The 20,839-nt window shown below is 18.1% G+C and overlaps 1 protein-coding gene across 10 annotated transcripts; it reads left to right on the top strand.

Moving 5' to 3' along the window:
* The first annotated feature begins 88 nt into the window (after positions 1–88).
* LOC122717543 (facilitated trehalose transporter Tret1-like) lies at positions 89–20,711 on the top strand. Of its 10 annotated transcripts, XM_043941734.1 has the most exons (12): positions 89–503; positions 4,737–4,820; positions 4,903–5,077; positions 6,923–7,097; positions 7,650–7,785; positions 11,657–11,865; positions 12,876–13,145; positions 15,060–15,279; positions 16,203–16,393; positions 17,639–17,818; positions 18,676–18,810; positions 20,194–20,711. In XM_043941734.1, exons 3-12 carry the CDS (start codon positions 5,058–5,060, stop codon positions 20,260–20,262), a joined length of 1,605 nt encoding a protein of 534 aa, XP_043797669.1. In that variant the 5' UTR covers positions 89–503; positions 4,737–4,820; positions 4,903–5,057; the 3' UTR covers positions 20,263–20,711. The 10 variants fall into 10 exon arrangements, with proteins under 10 accessions (XP_043797669.1, XP_043797674.1, XP_043797670.1 ...); XM_043941739.1 differs by lacking the exon at positions 4,737–4,820 and having other exon boundaries at positions 89–343; positions 4,886–5,077; XM_043941735.1 differs by having other exon boundaries at positions 89–343; positions 4,770–5,077.
* The last annotated feature ends 128 nt before the right edge of the window (positions 20,712–20,839 follow it).

The following is a 20,839-nucleotide window of genomic DNA, read 5'->3' as shown; positions in this document are numbered from 1 at the left end:
GAGAAAGGGACTTAATCGAAGTGAGCAATTTATAAGAGCGTGGACGGTCGAATGTTTCATTCAGTTGAGCCATCGTGAGCCAAGGCGACTAGTCCCGACTAGTTACCTAACGAACCGCTTGCCATTTTCTGCAAACATTTTCATCAAACTTGAGTGATTCTTTCTTCAATGTAAACCTTCGAATTTAATCTTTGAGAAAATTAATTTTTCCTGTTTTATTTGCGATTAAAAATCACTTAATTTTGTTTCATAATTGATTCATTAAATTTCGTTGTAAATAATACAAAGTTTATCAGAGAGAAAATAGTAAAAATATAAAAGTGAAAATTCCAGTGATGGATACGTGAGTGTCAAAGCGAAAATTTTCTAAAATAATTGTTATTTTCTAAAAATAAATTTAAAAAATTTATGTATATCATACACGAGCAAAGTGTTTTATTAAAAAAAGAAAATCGTATTTATGAAAAATTTATCCTTATATTTGTGATTGTGAATTGTTAATAGTAAGTTAAAAATAATTTTTTTTCTTTCTAATACAAATATATTTCATTTGTTATTACTAAAAATATAGGATAAATATGAAATAAAAATTGTTAATTGTAATTAGCTTGATTTTAAATAAAACATTTTAAATAAATATCTTAGATATAAATAATTTAAATAGATATTTTAGACATATTCTATACATTAGAAATTTACATTTCTTATATAATAAAAATATTATAAATGAAAACAAAAAAAAAATAATTTAATAAATAAAACCATTTATAATTCATGAGTTTATAATTACTTGCATATGAATTCGAATATTCATTAAATGTATAAATTTTATGCAACATTCATATTTTATACGTGACAGACAAATTTTAAATTCGTATCTTGTTTAACAAAAAAATTCATAGTTATAGTTTTTACATTTTACGTAATATTTAAACTATATCAATTTTTAAAAATTATATTATGAGATGGGATATAGAATATATATATAGGATAAAGAAAAAATATATAAATTTAATGAATATAAAGGATAATTACATTTTTATCAATGTATTCTTAAGTCACGTAAAGTCTAGGACAATTCTGGCAACTGATGGCTCGCGAATCGAATGCGACTCCTCTCCTCACTCCTAAGTTCCCTTCACCATACTTCTTGGAATGTAGAAAAAGAATAAAGGGGAGGTTAGAAATCTATAGAGGCTTGCTTGTTTAAGCGTTTGCATTTTTGCTTTGCTTTAAACGTTTTTCCCTATTTTCACCAAATTTTGGAAATGAAACTTGAAGTGAGTTTTGAGCGTGATGAATGAAACTTAATACCAATCATTAATTATTTCGGCATATATCAAATTATGGATATTATCTGCAGTCGTTAAGCTTAATAAATATAAAGATAATTTCTAAGAATTCAATTGAAACTGAAGAAAAGAAGATAAATTTTCTTTTCTTGAGTGAGATATCGATAACCATAATGCATTGATATCGAAACATTGGTTTCGATTTAACTTTCATTCAAAAATTTTACTTTGAAATTCCGTTTTCAAAAATTGGAATAATATTTAAATAAGTAAAAATATGTATTGCAATATTATAATAATATATGTATATTCACAATTACAGTGAGATAAAACATAGAGAAATATAGAATAATTAATAATGAAAAAAATAAATATTGATAGTAGTAGATAAATAAAATAAAGAAAAAGTTATCCAAACTTGGTCTAGGATATAGTCTCGGGAAACATATTATATGTATATAGCTATAGATTGTAGTTCAAGTTGAAATATTAAACTGAATGTAGATTCGCATACAATCGCTGGAATAATTATTTATTAGCTTGACATTGATAACTTGACATTAATGATAAATGATATACAAATAAAGGTCTGACAATGAATTTCGCAAATTCATTGTGGTAAGAGCTGTATTATTGATTAATTTCTTGGAATGGAATTCATTTCTTGAAATCTAATATTAAGTATGAAAGTATATAAAAGTTCAAACTGCTACATAACATTTAGCGGACATATGGTCTCTTTTCTAAGTATTTGCTACTATTATATCAGCAACGTAAAAAAGAAACAGAGGATAAAGAAAGAGAGAATAAAGATAATCTAAAAAAAATTTTTCAGATATAACTAAAATTTATTATTTTCCGATTAGATATAAATAAATCATCGATAAATAATTATTCTATGTGTAAAAATAAACAAAAAATGAGATTTTTAAAAATAACTTTTTTCATTTAAAAATTAGTTTTTGAAAAAATTGAATTACACGCCGATTACATGAGTTCTTAACTATATATTTTCAATTTCAAAAACAAAGAATAAGCGATAAAATTTATTTTATATTTTATTTCTTTTTCACATGTAGAATAATCAGTTATCGATAGTTTATTCATATTTAATTAAATTTTATTTGAACATTTTTCTAACTTTTACTCAAAATGAAATTTCGAATAAAAAAATTTTATTTTGATTTATTTTTTCATATAAAATTATTCGATTTATTATTAAGATATGTTATCTTATCAGACTGAATGGAAAATAGAAAATAACAAATCTGATCACTCATAACTAAGTTTTATAATAATATTATAATTTTTATAATAATTTCATCAATATATTAATGAAATTTTCACCAATATATTAATGAAATTAATATGATAACCTGATAAAACCTAATAAAAAAAGTGACAAATTACTTATTATAGATATTATAAATAGAATTTTTTACTTTATTTCTTAAAATTAGTTAACAATAATAAGTTCATTATCGAAAATAAATGAACGATCACCGAGAGTCACGGATCTGTCAATTCTTTTGATTTTCATGATAAAAATTCGCTTTCTATAAAAAATTCTTCAAAAATCTGCAAAAGAGATTTTTTCACTTTGACTTATCGATTAAATACTTATCGACAAATACTTTTTGGGTCAGTTATTTTGTTTTAGTATTAGACTAAAGTAAAAGTTCATTATATTATAAAATAATGAAATCGATGTAATAATTTCAATCAATCAGAATTCAAAAACTTGATTAGAATTTAGAATTTTGCTTGGATTGCATGTAGAAAAGGACAGTGAAAGAAAAATCCAGAGAAAAAAAGGATTCAGAATGAAAATATGTACTTACATGTATCATTCGTTTCATAGTATTTTTGATTAATTATATAATTTTTATTATATATATTATTATCTGTCGTAATTATTAAATTTTTCAAATATATTTAAAATTTAATTATATAATATCTTCTGCAATTGTTCATATTTCATAATTCATAAGCTTAGTCTCATCATATTATATTTAATATATATATACATATATACATCATAGATTTATGCACTTGATATAATTTTGTTTTTAAATTATTATATAGATTAGGTTAAACGTAGGAAAAATATATATTATGTTTGTATTTGCATCAAATTAAATTTAATAAATATATATTTAGAAAATTTTTGAATAAGAACAATTATTAAAAACAATAATACGAAGAATACAATGTTTTATATTTTTATAATTTATTAAATAATCTTTTGACTAATATATATTTTTGTTTAATTTATAATTGACAATATAAAATAAATATTATTTTGAGTATTATTATTTATTTTAATTATTGTGCTTATTATTGTTAAAATAATTATAATTCTTTTTCTTAATAAAATTAGAATTATCTTTTTCTTCAAACTTCATTCATAATATGATGAAACGTTTCATATATTACAAATGAAATTATAATTGTCATCATGAATGCTCATTTTTTAAAAAATTTTATTTAATTATATTTTATAAGTAAATTATATTATAATCATATATTTAAAAAATAGTATAATTTTGATTCTAATAGATTCTAATAATAATAGTAGATAAAATAATAGTTAGATTAAGGAATATATTATCAAGTTGCAATGCAATAAAATATCTAATTTATTTTATTTATACAAAATCTAATTTAATTATATAATATATATAATTTAATTTATAATAATTTATATAATTTAATTATATTTAATTACACGCTAATTTAATTACAATTAAAAATATATATATATTTTTCTATAAAGATAAATTTATAACAAAAAATGATATTTTGTTTTTTTTATCAATAAATAAAATCAAATTAAAAAAAAATGCTTAATTTTTATAAAAATTATTTATACTATAAATTTATTGTGTAGATATATATTAAATTCATAAAAATGAAATGAAAAAATTATTCTACGTGATATTCATTTATAATTATTATATCATTAAAAATTATAATTGCAATTTTCTATAATGAAAAATTATTTTTACCTTTTTTTGAAACGCATTAAATTGCTATAGAAAAAAGAATATTAAATATTTCCTGACTTAAAAAAAAAATTTTCTTGAAAATTAAAACTTTAATTAATTATATCTTGTTCTAAAATCATTACTTATAAAAGATTAGAAATTTCAATTTCGAGTAATAATAGAATTAATTGATTTATGAGAATTAAAATCGAATTAAATTAAAATCGATCGTAAAATATTAAATAACAAATTGAATTATTTAAATATATGTGATGAATATTTTCGTAAATATGTTTTGTTTATTTATTAATATCATGATAATAAATGAATTTTTGCTTTCGTAATAGATGCATCTTCATGGAATTCTTCAGCATTGATATTAGATATTAACAATCTATTATCATCTATCTTTTTTTCTTCTTTATTTAAGCTTATTATTTTTTTCTTTTTATTAAAGAGCCAATTCTCAGAACTCGTTATTTTCATGCAGACGTGACGTAGAATCTCTATGTGCATCTACTATCGGAAGATTATATTTTAAGTAAGTTAGAATGGTAAATAAGACTTTAGTGTTTTAATAATTTTTATTGAACATATTTATTTAAGTAATATTTTATGACAAGATAAGTGTGATGGAAATGTGATGAAAAAACTATAAACCAGAAATAATAAAATGTAAAGAAATAATAAATGTTGTCAAAAAAATTATGATTAAAATAGTGAAGTGAATTTTTAAAGTGATATTAAACAGATTAAGATTCCTTAAACTGGATTCAATATGACATCACCAATACCAAGGTATGTTAATAATTATTGTTAATATATTTTCATAAAAAAAATTGAAAATAAAATTTTTCATAAAAAGTATTATTTTTAATAATTCGATAAGATATATACTAATTAAATTACTTTACCTTGTATTATATTAATTATATTTCAAGTGTATTTCAAATTAATCAAAATGAATTTATTAAAAAAATGTTTTTACAAAAATTATTTAATATAAAGGGATATTATGTGATATAAATGATTTTATATATAGATGAAATAATACGGGAGATTTAAAATCAAAATAATTTTTTTAAATGATTATATTTTTTCCATAGCATTGTAGTTAGTTGAAATGAATTCAATGATTCGTTATATTCGTAAATAAAACTATAAATTAATACAATTAAAATCGTATCGATGTATGTAATTATAGATATGTGTGTTTATGTTTACTATAGTTTACTATAGTTAATGTAATTAACTGAACATCATTTTTTTCATAAATTTTTTTCTTTACGAAATATTGCATTATTCGTTTAAATGACTTATAAATCTGTTAATAAAACCTTTTATGTAAACTAAAATTAATTTCAATTAAATTGAGTGTAAAATCATAAAAATCAAATCATATAAGATACATAAAAATCTTAATTGTTAAGAATCCACAGTTAATAAATTTTCATTTGATTAAATCAAACTGCTTGTCTGCTCAACTTGAATTGTATAGAACGATATTGATTGGTGGATTATGTATGATTTAGCATTTCTATTTTATAGAATAGAAAATAGTTAGAAAATTTGTGATATATAAACAATAGAAAAAAATAATTAAAGTTCTTTGGATTTGAATTTGAAATCTTTTTACAATATTTAACGTAACGCATGATTTCTTAGATACTTTCTTCAATCTAAAAAAAAAAAAAAGATTTGTAATAAAAATTAGTCAATTTTCAATCAGCTACAATTTGCAATTTTTAAATTTAAAAAAAAATATTTTTTTTTAAAAATGTGAAGATTAATTATTTTGACTTTTTAAAATGATACATTTATTTTTAACTTTATAACATTGTTATTTATATCAAAATTAGAATTCAAAAATTGTATTTATTTATAACGATTTATGTTTAATTCGATAAAAAATTGATAAAAATTTAGAAATTTTGTATTTAACTTTTTTATAAAAATGAAAAGGTGTAGATAAAATTTCTGTAATAAAATTCTTAATTTGCAATTTTTTTGATATTTTTTTGATTAACTTAACTTTAACAATTTTAATAAATTTTCTTTTTTATAAATTTAAAATATCTAATTTTTATAAGTTAGATACTTTAAATTTAGATATTCTAAATGAAACTTACTCGAATATTTTTAATCTTTATAATTCGATAATTTTTGTAAAATTACACTTTTGTTTATTCCGCTTTGCTATAAAAATATCTAAAAAATCATATATAATATCTATAAAAATTAAATATATTATATTTTCATTAATTTTATTAATTTAAAATTACAAAATTTAGAAATAAATTAGAGACAATAAATTTAGAGACAAAAATTTTAAAATAACTATAATATAATATTACATATTATATTAATTAATAATGTAATAAATTAATATTAATGTAATGTAATATTAATATAATAAAAATTATTGTAGTTTTCAATTTAATTAATTAATTAAGTTTAATTAATTAATAAATTAATTTAATTAATTTATCTAGTAATTTAACATAATTTAATTAATTTAATATAATTTAATTAATTTAATATAATTTAATTAATTTAACATAATTTAATTTAATTAAAGTTAAATTTCTCCTATATTATTATTTAAACAATTAAAATAAGATTTTTATTTTTTTGTTTTATTAGTGAAGAATGTTGTTCAATATTGGAACATTCTACAGTCGATTATACAAAAGTAAACGAAGTTAAAAATGTTTGTGAAGATATAGAAAATAATAATACTCAAGATAAAGACAAAATTTTTAACGATAAAGATAATGTAATACATTATTCATCGAATTCAAAAGGAATATTTGCACAGGTAAGAAAATTACATAAAATACATAGAATTATGAATACTATCTAAAAATATGCAAAATATACAAATAAAAAGAATATATAAATAGAACAGAGAAAAACTAGAAAAAAAACTATTTTTAATATAATAATTCTTTTGCTTTTAAATTATTTGAAAACTATATTATTATTATATAATTATTAGAAATATTTATTTAATTTTTTTTCTTTTGAAAAATAAGTGATACATTGTTATATTTAGTAATACATTTTATATTTAAAGATGTATATGTATAAAGATATTTTATAGATAAAATACAAATTATTTATACATATATAAGTTTATAATATATATATATATATAAACACATAATATACATTATATATATATATATATATTATAAACTTATATATAGATAAAGAATGTTAAAATACGTTCTTAAAATACCTTAAAATACCTTAAAAAAATCGATTCATAATTTGTTTAAAAATAGACTTTTTTATTCTTCTTTAATTATTGTATACAAATTTTTAAAAAATTATTTAGAAAATCATTTTTTCAAGTATTATATTTTAGTGTTTATTAGCTGGTGCAGTTCTATTAGTAGCAGCCGCTGGAGGAATGCCAATTGGTTACAGTGCTACATTATTACCACAATTGGCTGAAGAAAATGGCACAATGCACGCTGATCAGGAACTTGGATCATGGATAGGTACGTGAAGTTAAAGAGTCAAAATCATTTACTAAACTTGATTTTTTTAAAATAAGATTAAAAGTTTGTAAAATAAAAATTTTTATCTTTAATGATAATTAAATTGATTTATTTATAATCGAATGTAATAAATCAAATATTATAAATTAATTTGGTAATTCAATAATAGTCTTATTAACCAGAGTTTATATTTTTTTATATTTATACTTAATTTGTTTTTCTTTAAATTTTTATTAAAATTTTCTATTAACAATTTATAACGCAATTATTGGTTGTACATTATAAGAGAAATTTTTCCATAATATAATTTTCAAAATATTGTTTTTTTAAATATATTAATTTTCAAAATACTGTTTTTTAAAATTACTTTTAAATTCCAACTATAAATTTTATGATCAAAAAAGTCACATACTGTCGATAAAAATTAATCTAATGCTAATGATGTAAAATGTAATAATATGCGATAAAGAAATATTACTGTATCAGTTTTTATGATATTAGAAGCTTATAATTTTTAAATGATATATCTTTATAATTTTTAAATGATTTATATCTAATTTATGATGACTTAAATCATTAAAAAATGTTTTAAGTACATAGAATGATATAATTTTTAAAGTTTTTTAAAAAATATTTTGTTTTTGTCTTAGCATAAAATATATAAAAACCAATTCAATATAAAGAAGGATGATATAATTTAGAAGAAATTATTTAATCTAAAATGTTATACTTATTAACAATCTATAAAAAAATATCTATAAAAAAATATTAATGTTAAACGTAATATTAATATTTCTTTACCGAAATATATAAATTCACAAAAAATAATACGAAAAATACAAGAAATAATTTTAAAATAATTTTAAATGTAGTGATTATATTCATTGTGCTAATGTCTTATGAATATGTCATATATGTATAAAGAAATGTTTATATTTTCGTTTTTCGAAGATTATAAAAAATACTAAATATGCTAATTAAATGATAATATTTTTATTTATTTATAAATTTTGTTATAATTATAAGAATATAAATAAATAGATAAAAATAATATAATTAATTAGATAATTACAAAATTATCTAATTAATGACATTCAAAGAATTAATATATAATAGTATCCGATTTTTTGTCGCAAAATCCTTACTAATTTTTGAAATTAGAATTTCGATTTTTTAGGAATGTACATATCTCTAGAAACTTAAAATCATATCGTAAAACAAAACACTAAATACTTTTTTTTTATCTCATTCATAAAACCACGTTTCTCATTCAGTTGATATTTGCTATATATATTATATTATTATTATATTATATTATTATATTATATATACTGCTATAATAATATAATAATTTAATAATAATATAATAATTTATTCAATTGAATTTATCAATATTTATAGTACATAAGTTATTATTTTACCGGCATATAGCAAATATTCAACTCAATTATATAAGAAATATAAGAAAATAGTCAATTACGGAAAATTTAATTTTGAATTTAAAATTTAATTTTACATTATATTAATATTTATTTATATAATCTTGAATGTACATAAATGCAACGATAGATTAAGAATTTTTTTTTAAAATATTAAACCTTGAATTTATTAATTTTAAGCATTTATTAATTTTAATGAGATAAAAAATTAAGTGATGCAAATTTAAATAGAAAAATAATTCCCATAAAAAAGCATTTTGATTTAATATTTGTAACAACGAAGAATACGTACCACTCCATTATTTATTCAAACTTTTTCATTTACCTTTTTTTTCTATTGTCGATCACACATATTTAGTATTATTATTTTTTTTTATATTTATCGACATCAGTTAATATTTTACCGTTTGAATTTTCAAACTATACACATAAGACAATGCGCAAATCTATTTCTTAATAGAAACAGTTTTGTTGATTAATAAATGCTGACGCAAGAGAGATGCAATTTAAGAAACATTTTTTTCTTTCGTTCTCTATGAGCCAATAAAGCGAATAAAATTGAAAAAAAAACTGTTAACAATTCTTAAAATATCTATTTTCCAAAATAACTAATATGTTTTGGTCTATTCAGCGATAATAAATAATTAATAGATTATTATTGTAATTGGAAATTGTTATTTATCTATTGATAAAAATATACATGAAAATAAAATTTCAATCGTAAAAAAAAAAAGGAAAAAGAAACTATTACAGAAAAATATTCACTATAAAAATGCTATAAATTTATTAAAATTATTGATATTCTATATAATTTATTTTTTTACATTTTTTTTATATATTAAATATTATAATTATAATTATATATAATTATATATTATATATTATATATTATTATATATTATAATTATATATTATATATTATAATTTTTAAATAAATTGTAAAATAAAAGAAAATAAAGAAAATAAAATAAATATAAATAAAACAAAAAATAATGGATAAATAAAATAAAATAAATAAAAATAAATAAAAATAATTTTTCGTTCCATTTTGTTCTACTTTTTTTGTTTAATAAAAAAGTTTAATGAAATTATGAAAATATCATAAAATATTAATTATATTATATAATAAATTAAATATTATTAATATTATAATAAAATTATTTATATAATAAACTAAAAAATATAACTATTAATATTATTAGATATATGATCAAATTTTATTATTATTTTATTTTTAAATTTTATTGCAATCAAATTTTATTCCTATATTATTATTACAGTATACTATTTATTCAAATAAAAAGTATACTATGTGAAATGTTAAAGATGCATTATTTTATTTCATTTTTTAAAACTTAAACCTGAAATAATTTAAAAATAGTTAGTTAAAAATAATAATTATTAAGGATTAATGAGTTAGAATCTTGTTAAATTTATTATTAAAGAAATTCTAAATAATTTCGTTTGAAAATGCATCAAGAAACAAAAGTTCAAGAACTAGCTTACAAGTTCAAGGATATTTTATGATTGATATAATACGCACTATCAGACTGTCTGACTATTTCTACTATGTCGCGTGTCACGACTGACCTACATATTGTCTGATTGGATAATATTTATCAATGAGATTCAAGACCAAGTGTAATCACCAAGGATATAACCTTGTTATTGAGATATGTCTTTTTTTTAAATGGTATAATCTCTCTTAGCTCTTATACAATAATTTATGAATATATTTTCAATTTTAAGAAATCTTACATTTCCTGATTACCATTTTTTGTTTTTAAATTACTAATTTTGTATAAATTGCAAATTTTTTTATATATAAAATATATTAATAAAATAAATTATATATAATAATTTATGAATATATTTTCAATTTTAGGAAATACATTTCCTGATTACCATTTTGTTTTTAAATTACTAATTTTGTATAAATTGCAAATTTTTTTTTAATTACAATCGTTTTTTTATATTAATTAAATAAATACGCTTTCATATTTTTGTATTAGAATATACAAAAACATTTTAATAGATTAAAAGGATTATAACATATTAAAATTAAATTTTCAAAATATAATTTTAATCTATTATTTAATTTGAACATATGTAAACTTGCTGCAAGAATAACATAATTCAAAATATGTTTTTATATTATTAATATAGCAAATACTTGTTCTTGCAAGAATATTTTTTTTACCGATAGTTTCCTATAAATATAATTTCTATAAATTTGAATTATTTTTGGAATTATGACAAATTGTAATTTTTTCGAAATTTTTTTCACATCATAATAAATTAATTTTTTTAATTTCTCAAAATAACTCAAATTGTTAAATCCAATTTTAAAAAATTATTGTATTTTAAACAATATGCTAATATTTTTTGAAGTCATTATATTTAAATATATGTTTTTATGATTTATCTTTCAGCATCAGTTCACAGTTTAGCAACACCTATTGGGTCTTTGATGTCCGGTCCATTATTAGATGGAATTGGTAGACGTGGTGCTTTACAATTTTCAGCAGTACCGCTATCCGTTGGATGGTTCATCATAGGTTTTTCTACAAATATTCCCTGTCTTTTAGTAGGAAGAGTTGTATTAGGTTTTGGTGTTGGTCTAATGGCAGCACCAGCTCAAGTAAGAAATCTTAATATTTTATTTTTTCCTTCCTTTACATGTATCGTGAATGTATGTATCATATTCATATAAATAAAAGTTATTGTATTATATTATTATATTTAATAAATATAATATTTGAAGAGCATATATGATATGCAGCATTGATATATTCACAGGTATATTGTCTGGTTAATAACATTATTGACACAATCAATGAACTATTCACATCATATATCATCACAAAAGTATATTTTCAATTGTCATTTATTTTACTCACAAATGTTGAAATCCAAATTTTTTTTTTTATTTTTCCATTATTCTATTTCGTATGTATCATAAAGTGAATATTCCTGAATTATAGTTTTGTTAATTTTTTGCGATATATCCTGTTCATTATCAATGCAGAATTAACAATATAACCTAGCAATATCAATCTTATTCACGATACATAAATGGCATTCAATCATTACATGATGATTAACAAATATAAAATTTTTATCGAGACAAGAAAACGTATTAATATTTTTGTTATTAAATGAATACACTTTTATTAAAAATACATATAATGTGAATTGATACTAATCTAATCGATACTAATATATTGATTCTATACATAACTCGATGTCATATTTTTAAATCGTTATGACTATTTTTTATTTACTATTTTTGGTCTTTTATCTATTGAAATTCAATTGACTTCTTTCATTTTTTTAGTTTTTTAGAACAATGAATAAATTGATTTCATTAATTTTACACAAAGAGATAAAATTATAAGGATTATAAGAATTCTAAGATTATAAGAACAAGAAATAGCTTTTACTAGCTTTATCCATGATATTTTAATGTATGTTAATGTATGTTAAATATTCAAATCACATTAAATAAATAATAGATTTAGAGATATAAATAAAGATATAAATTAAGATTTAATTATAATATATATAATATATATATAATATATATATAATATAATAATTTTAATATATATACACATTATTGTAATATATATATTAGATATTTGTCTTTAGGTTTTTCTGGGTGAAATGGCCGATCCGAAACTCCGTGGATTATTAACAGGATGTACTTTAACCTTTTATTGTTTCGGAATTCTCATAATATACGTCTTAGGGGCTTCTTTCACATGGGATATCGTGGCTTTTTGCGGAATCATAATTCCTACGACAGCATTAATTGCGTTGCTCCTGATTCCGGAGAGTCCCGCATGGCTCATAAGACGAAAGAAACCCGACAAAGCAAAAAAGGCTTTACTATGGTTGAGAGGAAATAACGAGAAACAGGTAGAATATGTGTTTGTAAAATATATATCTATATGTTTCAATTTCTATTAAAAAGTAATATCAATTTATTTTATCATTATTTTAAGATTAACTAATATTTACAAATAACATTATTGATTGTAGTTCCTAATTACCAAATAAATTTATGTAGAAAATTTAAGTAGGAGAAAAGAATCTTAAATCTAAGATTTCGAATTTTTATTAGTTTTTTGAAGTATTTTCAAAAAACATTCGCTATTGTATATTAAAAGTATATAAAAATTATTAAAAGTATATAGATATTAGTAATCATTGAAATGGCCTATTCAAATATTATTAATACAATAATCTTTATCATCGCCGTTGTAGGGTATTGTGTAATACATAATAATTATATCGAGCTCATCTATAAGATGTTTTATTTACAATCTAACAAAAATCTGATCACTCATTCTCAAGAAATTTGACTTATTAAATACTATTAATTATACTATATGAGTAGAAATAAAAAAAAAAAAATTGCCAAAATAAAAACATTTGATATGCAAATGTGGCAATTGCTATTATTGCTATTATTTGGGTTATTTTTGAATGAAAACAATTCTATAATTTATTTAACTCGGAATTTAAAATTCCCATGAAGAAATTATTATCTATATATATATATTTATCTATATATATTTGCTATTTTTTATGAAAACAATTAAAGATTTTACCTAATACTTTATATCCTATAAATATTATGAAATATTTAATGATAATTTCTACGATTGCATTAGTTACTTTTATATAGAATTAGAATTAGAATTAAAAATATAGCAATGAAAATTTTTTTATATCTTAGAAATTAATACTCGAATTTAAAATTTTATATTTGAATTCTTCTTTCCTTCTATACTTCCAAATTTTATAATGATCAGATTGAATCTTTTTGGAATTTTATCCAAATTATATGTATAATATCATGGGAATTAAAATTATATAAATAAAAAAATATTATTGTACTTAAATGTAGTGTAAAATTGTGTAAATATAGTTATATAGTTTGTATTTTAAGAATATAAATTATTCATTAATCAAAAATTTGAATATCATGATGATAAAATGATTAATCTTTTAAAACAAATTTTTTATTGCTTTAATCGTTCTTTGTAATTAAAAATATTGAAAATGACTCTTCAATTTTTTTTATTTTTTCCAAGAGAATAAAAAAATATTTTAAAATATATATATTTATTTATATAAATATATATATTTTTTTTCAATAAATTAAAATTTCAACAAAATGTTCATTATTCAATATAATAAAATATAAGTATCTATAATCTAATAAAATTATTAAATAAACATATTTAAAAAAAATTATATTTAATTATATCATAAAATTATATAGTAAATTTTATAATTGAAAATAGGCAAGAGTAGTTTTTGTTATAAATTCAATTTGTTATTCATTAATTTTTCATAAAATTGTCTTTACCATATAAACTATTATATAATATTTAAATATAATTTAAGACAAATTTTAATGAATTTTACATATAAAATAATTTTTATAAAAATATTTTATAAAAATATGTTTTTATCCTCTTAATAGCTTATATCTAAAGGATGAAAATAATCCTCAAAATTATGAAATGAAGTATTTTTAATGATGTCAAAAATATTCAAAATTGAAAAAAAATTATTTAAGCCAAAAATGTATTTTTTTATAATTGTTTTAATTTTGATTAAAAATTATTAATTTTTTATTGAATTTTTTATTTTATAATTATATAATATAAATTACATGCCAATATAATAATTTATATAAAATTATATACTTAAAAGTAATTTAATAATAATTATTTAATCAATTACATTATTGAAAACTAAAGTTTTTGCAAAAAAAAGAAAAAATCGATTTTAACAAACCATATTTCATATTTATAAAAGGTTGAAGCTGAATTGGAGATATTAGAAACGCGAGCAAAAATAGATGCAGCCCGAATGGCGAATACATCATTGTTTGAAAAAAAGTCTTCTATTATTTCCACGCTTCTGGATCCAAGTGTTTTCAAACCATTGACCATAATTAATATTTTTAATTTTCTTCAATTATTAAGTGGAACATTTATCATGGTTTTTTATGCAGTAAATCTTGTTACAAGTATAGGTAAGAGAAATCTTCATATATAAAATATTTATAAAAATTTAATTGCAATTAATTATTTAATTATTATTAATATTATATAATTATTTTATTGATTTTTTTAATTAAAACAAAATAAATATTCAGACATAAGTAATTCTTTTATAAGTAAAAATATAGATAAAATACTTTTTCTATTTATTTTATAATTTATTTTTTAATATTACAAATTTGTAAGAAATTTTAATATATATATATATATATATATATATATAAATGTATAATATGTTTCTATCGAAATACATTTTTGTTATTTTTTTTGACAATTAACATTGTTTTATTATATTTTAAAAAATAATAAAATAAATAATTTTAATTAAAATTTTAATGAATCAAACTTTTTAATTGATTTTCATTATATTCAAAAATGTAATAATTTGTAATTAGTTTTTTTAATGATTAACCATTAACTGAAGTATTTAATAAATAATCAATTGATAATTAAATCTTCAATCGATTAAATATTAAATCAATCGTAGAATATGCGACGATGAAAATTTTTAAATAATTAATATTCATTTAAAATTTAAGTGTAATGTAATATCCTCATAAATGATAAATCACATCATTTTTTAATTGATATTTTGTTATCTTTAATCGTATAATTCAATAATCTTTTATTGGTATTTAATAATTAATTTAGAAAAATTTGAATTCTTATTTGATTTTTTTTATATAAAAATATAAAAAATATTAATTATGTAATTTTGATCAAAGTGAGATCAGTATTTATTAATGATTTTAATTGATAATAATATGATTGTGAATATATAATGTATCTTGAATCATTTATTTTTTTTTTAATTTTTTTTTAACTTGAACTAAAAAAGATATTGCTCGTTATATGAATTTTTCTTATATCTATTTTTTATCCATTATATATGCAGGTGGTGACAACATAAACAGTTATTTGGCAGCAGTAATTACAGCGATTATTAGGCTTGTATTTAGTACACTGGCAAGTTTTTTATTGTTAAGAGTGAGCAGAAGATATCTTGGAATATTTTCCGCTTTAGGATCAGCCTTTGCTTCGTTTGCTCTTGCAATATATATATCAATTAAAGAAGATTTTATAGATGTAAGTTATTCTATTATAAAATGCATGATATATAAATATATAAATACATAATATATATAAGTCTTATTTTTAAAAATAATCGATAAAATAATTAAATAAATACATATTAATCTTATCTATTTACATATATAGAATGTATACATTCGTGAGGCATTTTTATAGAGTTAATTAGCTTTAAAAAAAAAACATAAAAATTGATATAAAAAAATTTCGATTGAGATTTATTTATTAAATTAAAAATTAAATGTATTATTATTAATAATTATTTTATATTAGACAAAGTGAAGTGAAAAAAAGGAATAAGCCGTCTCTTTTTCTTTTTATATCTTGTTCTATCTAATATAAATTTAAATTAAATTTTATAATTTAATAAATAAGTTTTGAATTGAAATTTTATGTTTGTTTTATGAATCTTTCAAGAATATTTTAATATCTTATATATCTATCTATATATTTATGTAATAATAGATAATTATTTAATAATAGATAAATTGTACTCGTTTTATTAACTTTATTAAAGTATTGTTATTATTTTAATGATTCTCATTTTGTTTTTATGGTATTAAAAAAAAAACAGTAAATTCTAATTAATTCTAATTCTAATTATTAATAAAATGAAAAGCATAAAATAATGGTTTTATCAAAAAAATCCCTTTTTAATAGAGATAAATTCTTTTTTTATTTATCATTTAATAAAAATTGAGTTTATATTATTATATTAATATAGTTGTCATAGTCCAAAAATATGTTATTATTTAGAACTTTCGGATATAAGATGTATCTAATAGAAATTTTATCTCAATATATACTTTATATATTTTATATTTGTGTCATCTAATATCTAATTCCCCGAAGATAATACTAGCAAAACATTTAGATAAAATTGAATATAATTTAATTCTAATAATTATCTATTATTTTTTTTAAAATTTTAAAAACATGACAAAAAACAAAATATTGGAATAAAATTTCTATTGGATGCGATTTATATTTGACAATCTTAAGTAATAAAGATTACGGTATTTATTATTTTATAAAAATTGCAATTTTATTTTTTTTTAAGTGATATATGTTAAAAATTATCAGTATAGCTTTAAATCTAAGTTTATCTAATTTAATATATTTTTAAATTATAATAATTATAATAATTAATATTTGTAAATTATAATAATAATAAACTTTATTGTAAGAAATTTTTTTTTTATTTTTAAGCACATTTTAATTTATTACATTTGTATGTTTTAGATATACATTGTTGGTATACTTTTATTATTATACGTGGCAACTAATACTGTGGGATTGATGGCACTTCCAGGATTAATGGTTGCGGAATTGCTTCCGCAAAGAGCTCGAGGAATTGGCGGTGGTTTCAATTACTTTGTTGTCAATTCTTGTATTTTTATTGTAACAAAAATTTTCCCTATGGTATGTTTGCAATTATATGAAATTTATCTATTTTATTAATTTATACAAATGACCAAATATTTTTAATTATATATTTAGAATTTGTAAGAAATTAATGAAAAATAAAAAAAAACGATTTATTTGATTAAAATTAATTATTTTTTAATTCTTAATTTTTGATTTTTATTAATTATTAATTTGATCAAAATTCTAACAAAATTTCATAAAAATCAATATTTAATTAAAACAAAGATTTTGATTGCTTGACATTTTTTTTTAATTACTATTTAATTCTTGATTAAATGTCAATATTCTATTAATTATTTTTTTTATTACTTATTTAAATAACTTTTATTTTTTTATCTTTTTAATTGTATTGTTTATTTAATATTTTTATATTGAAATTTCTAAAAAATTTTTATAAATATAAAAATATTATTATATATATAATCTTATTTATATATAGTATCTAGTAAATTAAGTTTATTTGTTATTTTTCATATCATTTTTTAATTTAATATTTATAAAAAAATACAAGAAGTATAAATTTTTTTATTAAGATAAGACGTGATAATATAATTGAGAAAATTTTAAAAATTAAATGCCTTTTTACAAATCATGATTAAAATAATATTTAAAAAATTCTTTTTAAAAATGTCATTCAATATAGAATGTACAAAATATTGCATTGAAATATATCAACTATAAAAAAATATTTCGAACATTCCAAATAATTTAATATATTATATAATATTGTATATATATTGTATATTATTATATTATCATATATAATAACATATTATATTATATTATATAATATATTATAATATGTAATAATAAAATATATTATTAATCTGATTTTTTTATTGTTAAAATAGGTGAATGAGGCAGTGGGCGTTATTGGAGTTTTTATAATTTTTGGAATTTCTTCTCTTGTAGAAGGATTATTTATTTATATTGTTTTGCCAGAAACGAAAAATCGTACACTTCAAGAAATTGAAGATTATTTTCAAGTATGTATCGTGTATTTATATATTATTAATTTAAAATAAAATAATTAAATATATTAAATTAATATAATATATTAAATTAAATAAATTAATAAGATAATAAGATAAAATTAAAAAAAAAATATAAGATAAAATTAAAAATGAGTTAATTATTATGGAATTATTTTCATCAATTTAAAATTAGAACTCTGGTTTTTGGAGCATATATAAAAACTTAAAATTTTGATATTTGCCAATCAATTAAGTACTGTTGAACAATTTAATTGGTCGATTTTTGCCAATATTTTGCGTCTCATTGATATCAGCATTAATCATATTCGATTATAATGGAAAATCAAATCTGATTGTTATCGATCATGTATTGTCAGTACTGATTTTGTTTATATTTACTAACATCAATCGGTAATATTGCAATTTATAATTATTACAAAAAATTTATAGTTATTACAAAAAATTTTTTATTTTTGTAATAACGATTGATAAATATCGATACAAATGTAGTTTAAAATATATATTGAAAACAAAATACAAAATACATTTTTCTTTTATATTTTTCTACTTCGTCATGACTTAATGAAACGAATGAAATCGAATGAAAGTTGTCAATAATTTTCAATATACTTATTTCTCTGGGTAATTGACGCGTTTCAATCTTGATTCTACGACAGTTATCGACAAGACTATATGCTATTGTATACAAAATATTAATATATGAAACAGTTTTGAAAAATCGATTTTAAAAAAAAAACATGAAAATTAATATATAAAAATATCAATTGAGACTTAGTTACAAATAATTAAATTTATGTTAAATAAAGCAAAGCAAAAATAAAGTAAGATATTTTTATCTTTATAATATGAATTATTCTGTTTCTATTTCGCTTGATTTAACATAATTTAAATTTTTTATAAATTTGTAACTTAATAAATAAACTTTATTTTTTATATATAAATTAATATTTTTGTATATTGATATACTAATATCTTTGATAGAATCGATCTTTCAAAGATATGTCACGAATATATTTACAAATGTATAAAATATAAAATTTTTTCTTTTATTTGTAAGGTTAAAATCAAGAATTATATTTTATAAGAAAAAAAATATTTTAAAATAGAAATAATTTAAAATCATAAGTCGAACAACATTATAATTATTATATTAATACAATAATAATACAAACATTAATGCAATAATAATACAAACATTATTATAATTCAAAAATTAAAAATTTTTTTTATCTTTTTTTTTTGTATTTACAAATTAATTTCCTTCTCTTTTTATAAATAATAATTAAAAAGAAACTTTGCAATCATTTTTATTTTATGATATATATTTGTTTTTATAACTGTGTGATTAAAATTAACATTTATTTCTGATTGCAGCAAGATAACTTATTTTGGATCACCCGTTCAAGGAAAAATAGAAAATATGACATCGTAAATAAAGGTTAATATTTTAAAATGTTTAAATACATATATTATATACATATAATTGTGATAAAATGTTGATGTAATTTTATAATGTTTATTTATATGGTATAATTTAAGTAATATAATGTAAATATGTTTAAATTTTATTATATAAAAATTTAAATCAATTTTAATTATTGGCTGAAATTATTAAGGCAATTCACAAAGTACTTGAATTAAATGCTATTCCTTGAAGGATCCACTCACAATATTGTGGAAGTATATAACTATAATTGTGAATATTCAGTGAATTTAATGATGATTGATTTTTAGCTCTTTTCTATAATAGCTATCTAGCTTAATTTTTATAATCACTAATTGAGATTTGCAACGATTAGTTAAGTTCTAATTGCATTCTAATTGGATTCTAATTGAGATGATAATTGAATAATATTATTGAATAATATTAAATAATATTGAATAATAATAAATTGCATAATTATGATTTATTAAATTATTTTTTTTTAAATACACTTGTCATTTAAAAATTATTGAATTTATGTATATAGTTTATAAAATTATAATATATATATATATATATTCTAAACATACCATAATC

This window comes from Apis laboriosa, unplaced genomic scaffold, assembly GCF_014066325.1.
Source record: "Apis laboriosa isolate Shangri-la unplaced genomic scaffold, ASM1406632v1 scaffold53_cov140, whole genome shotgun sequence".
Lineage (NCBI taxonomy): Eukaryota > Metazoa > Arthropoda > Insecta > Hymenoptera > Apidae > Apis > Apis laboriosa.
The sequence above is the reverse complement of the archived record's forward strand: the minus strand, read 5'-3'. Positions and strand labels throughout refer to the sequence as shown.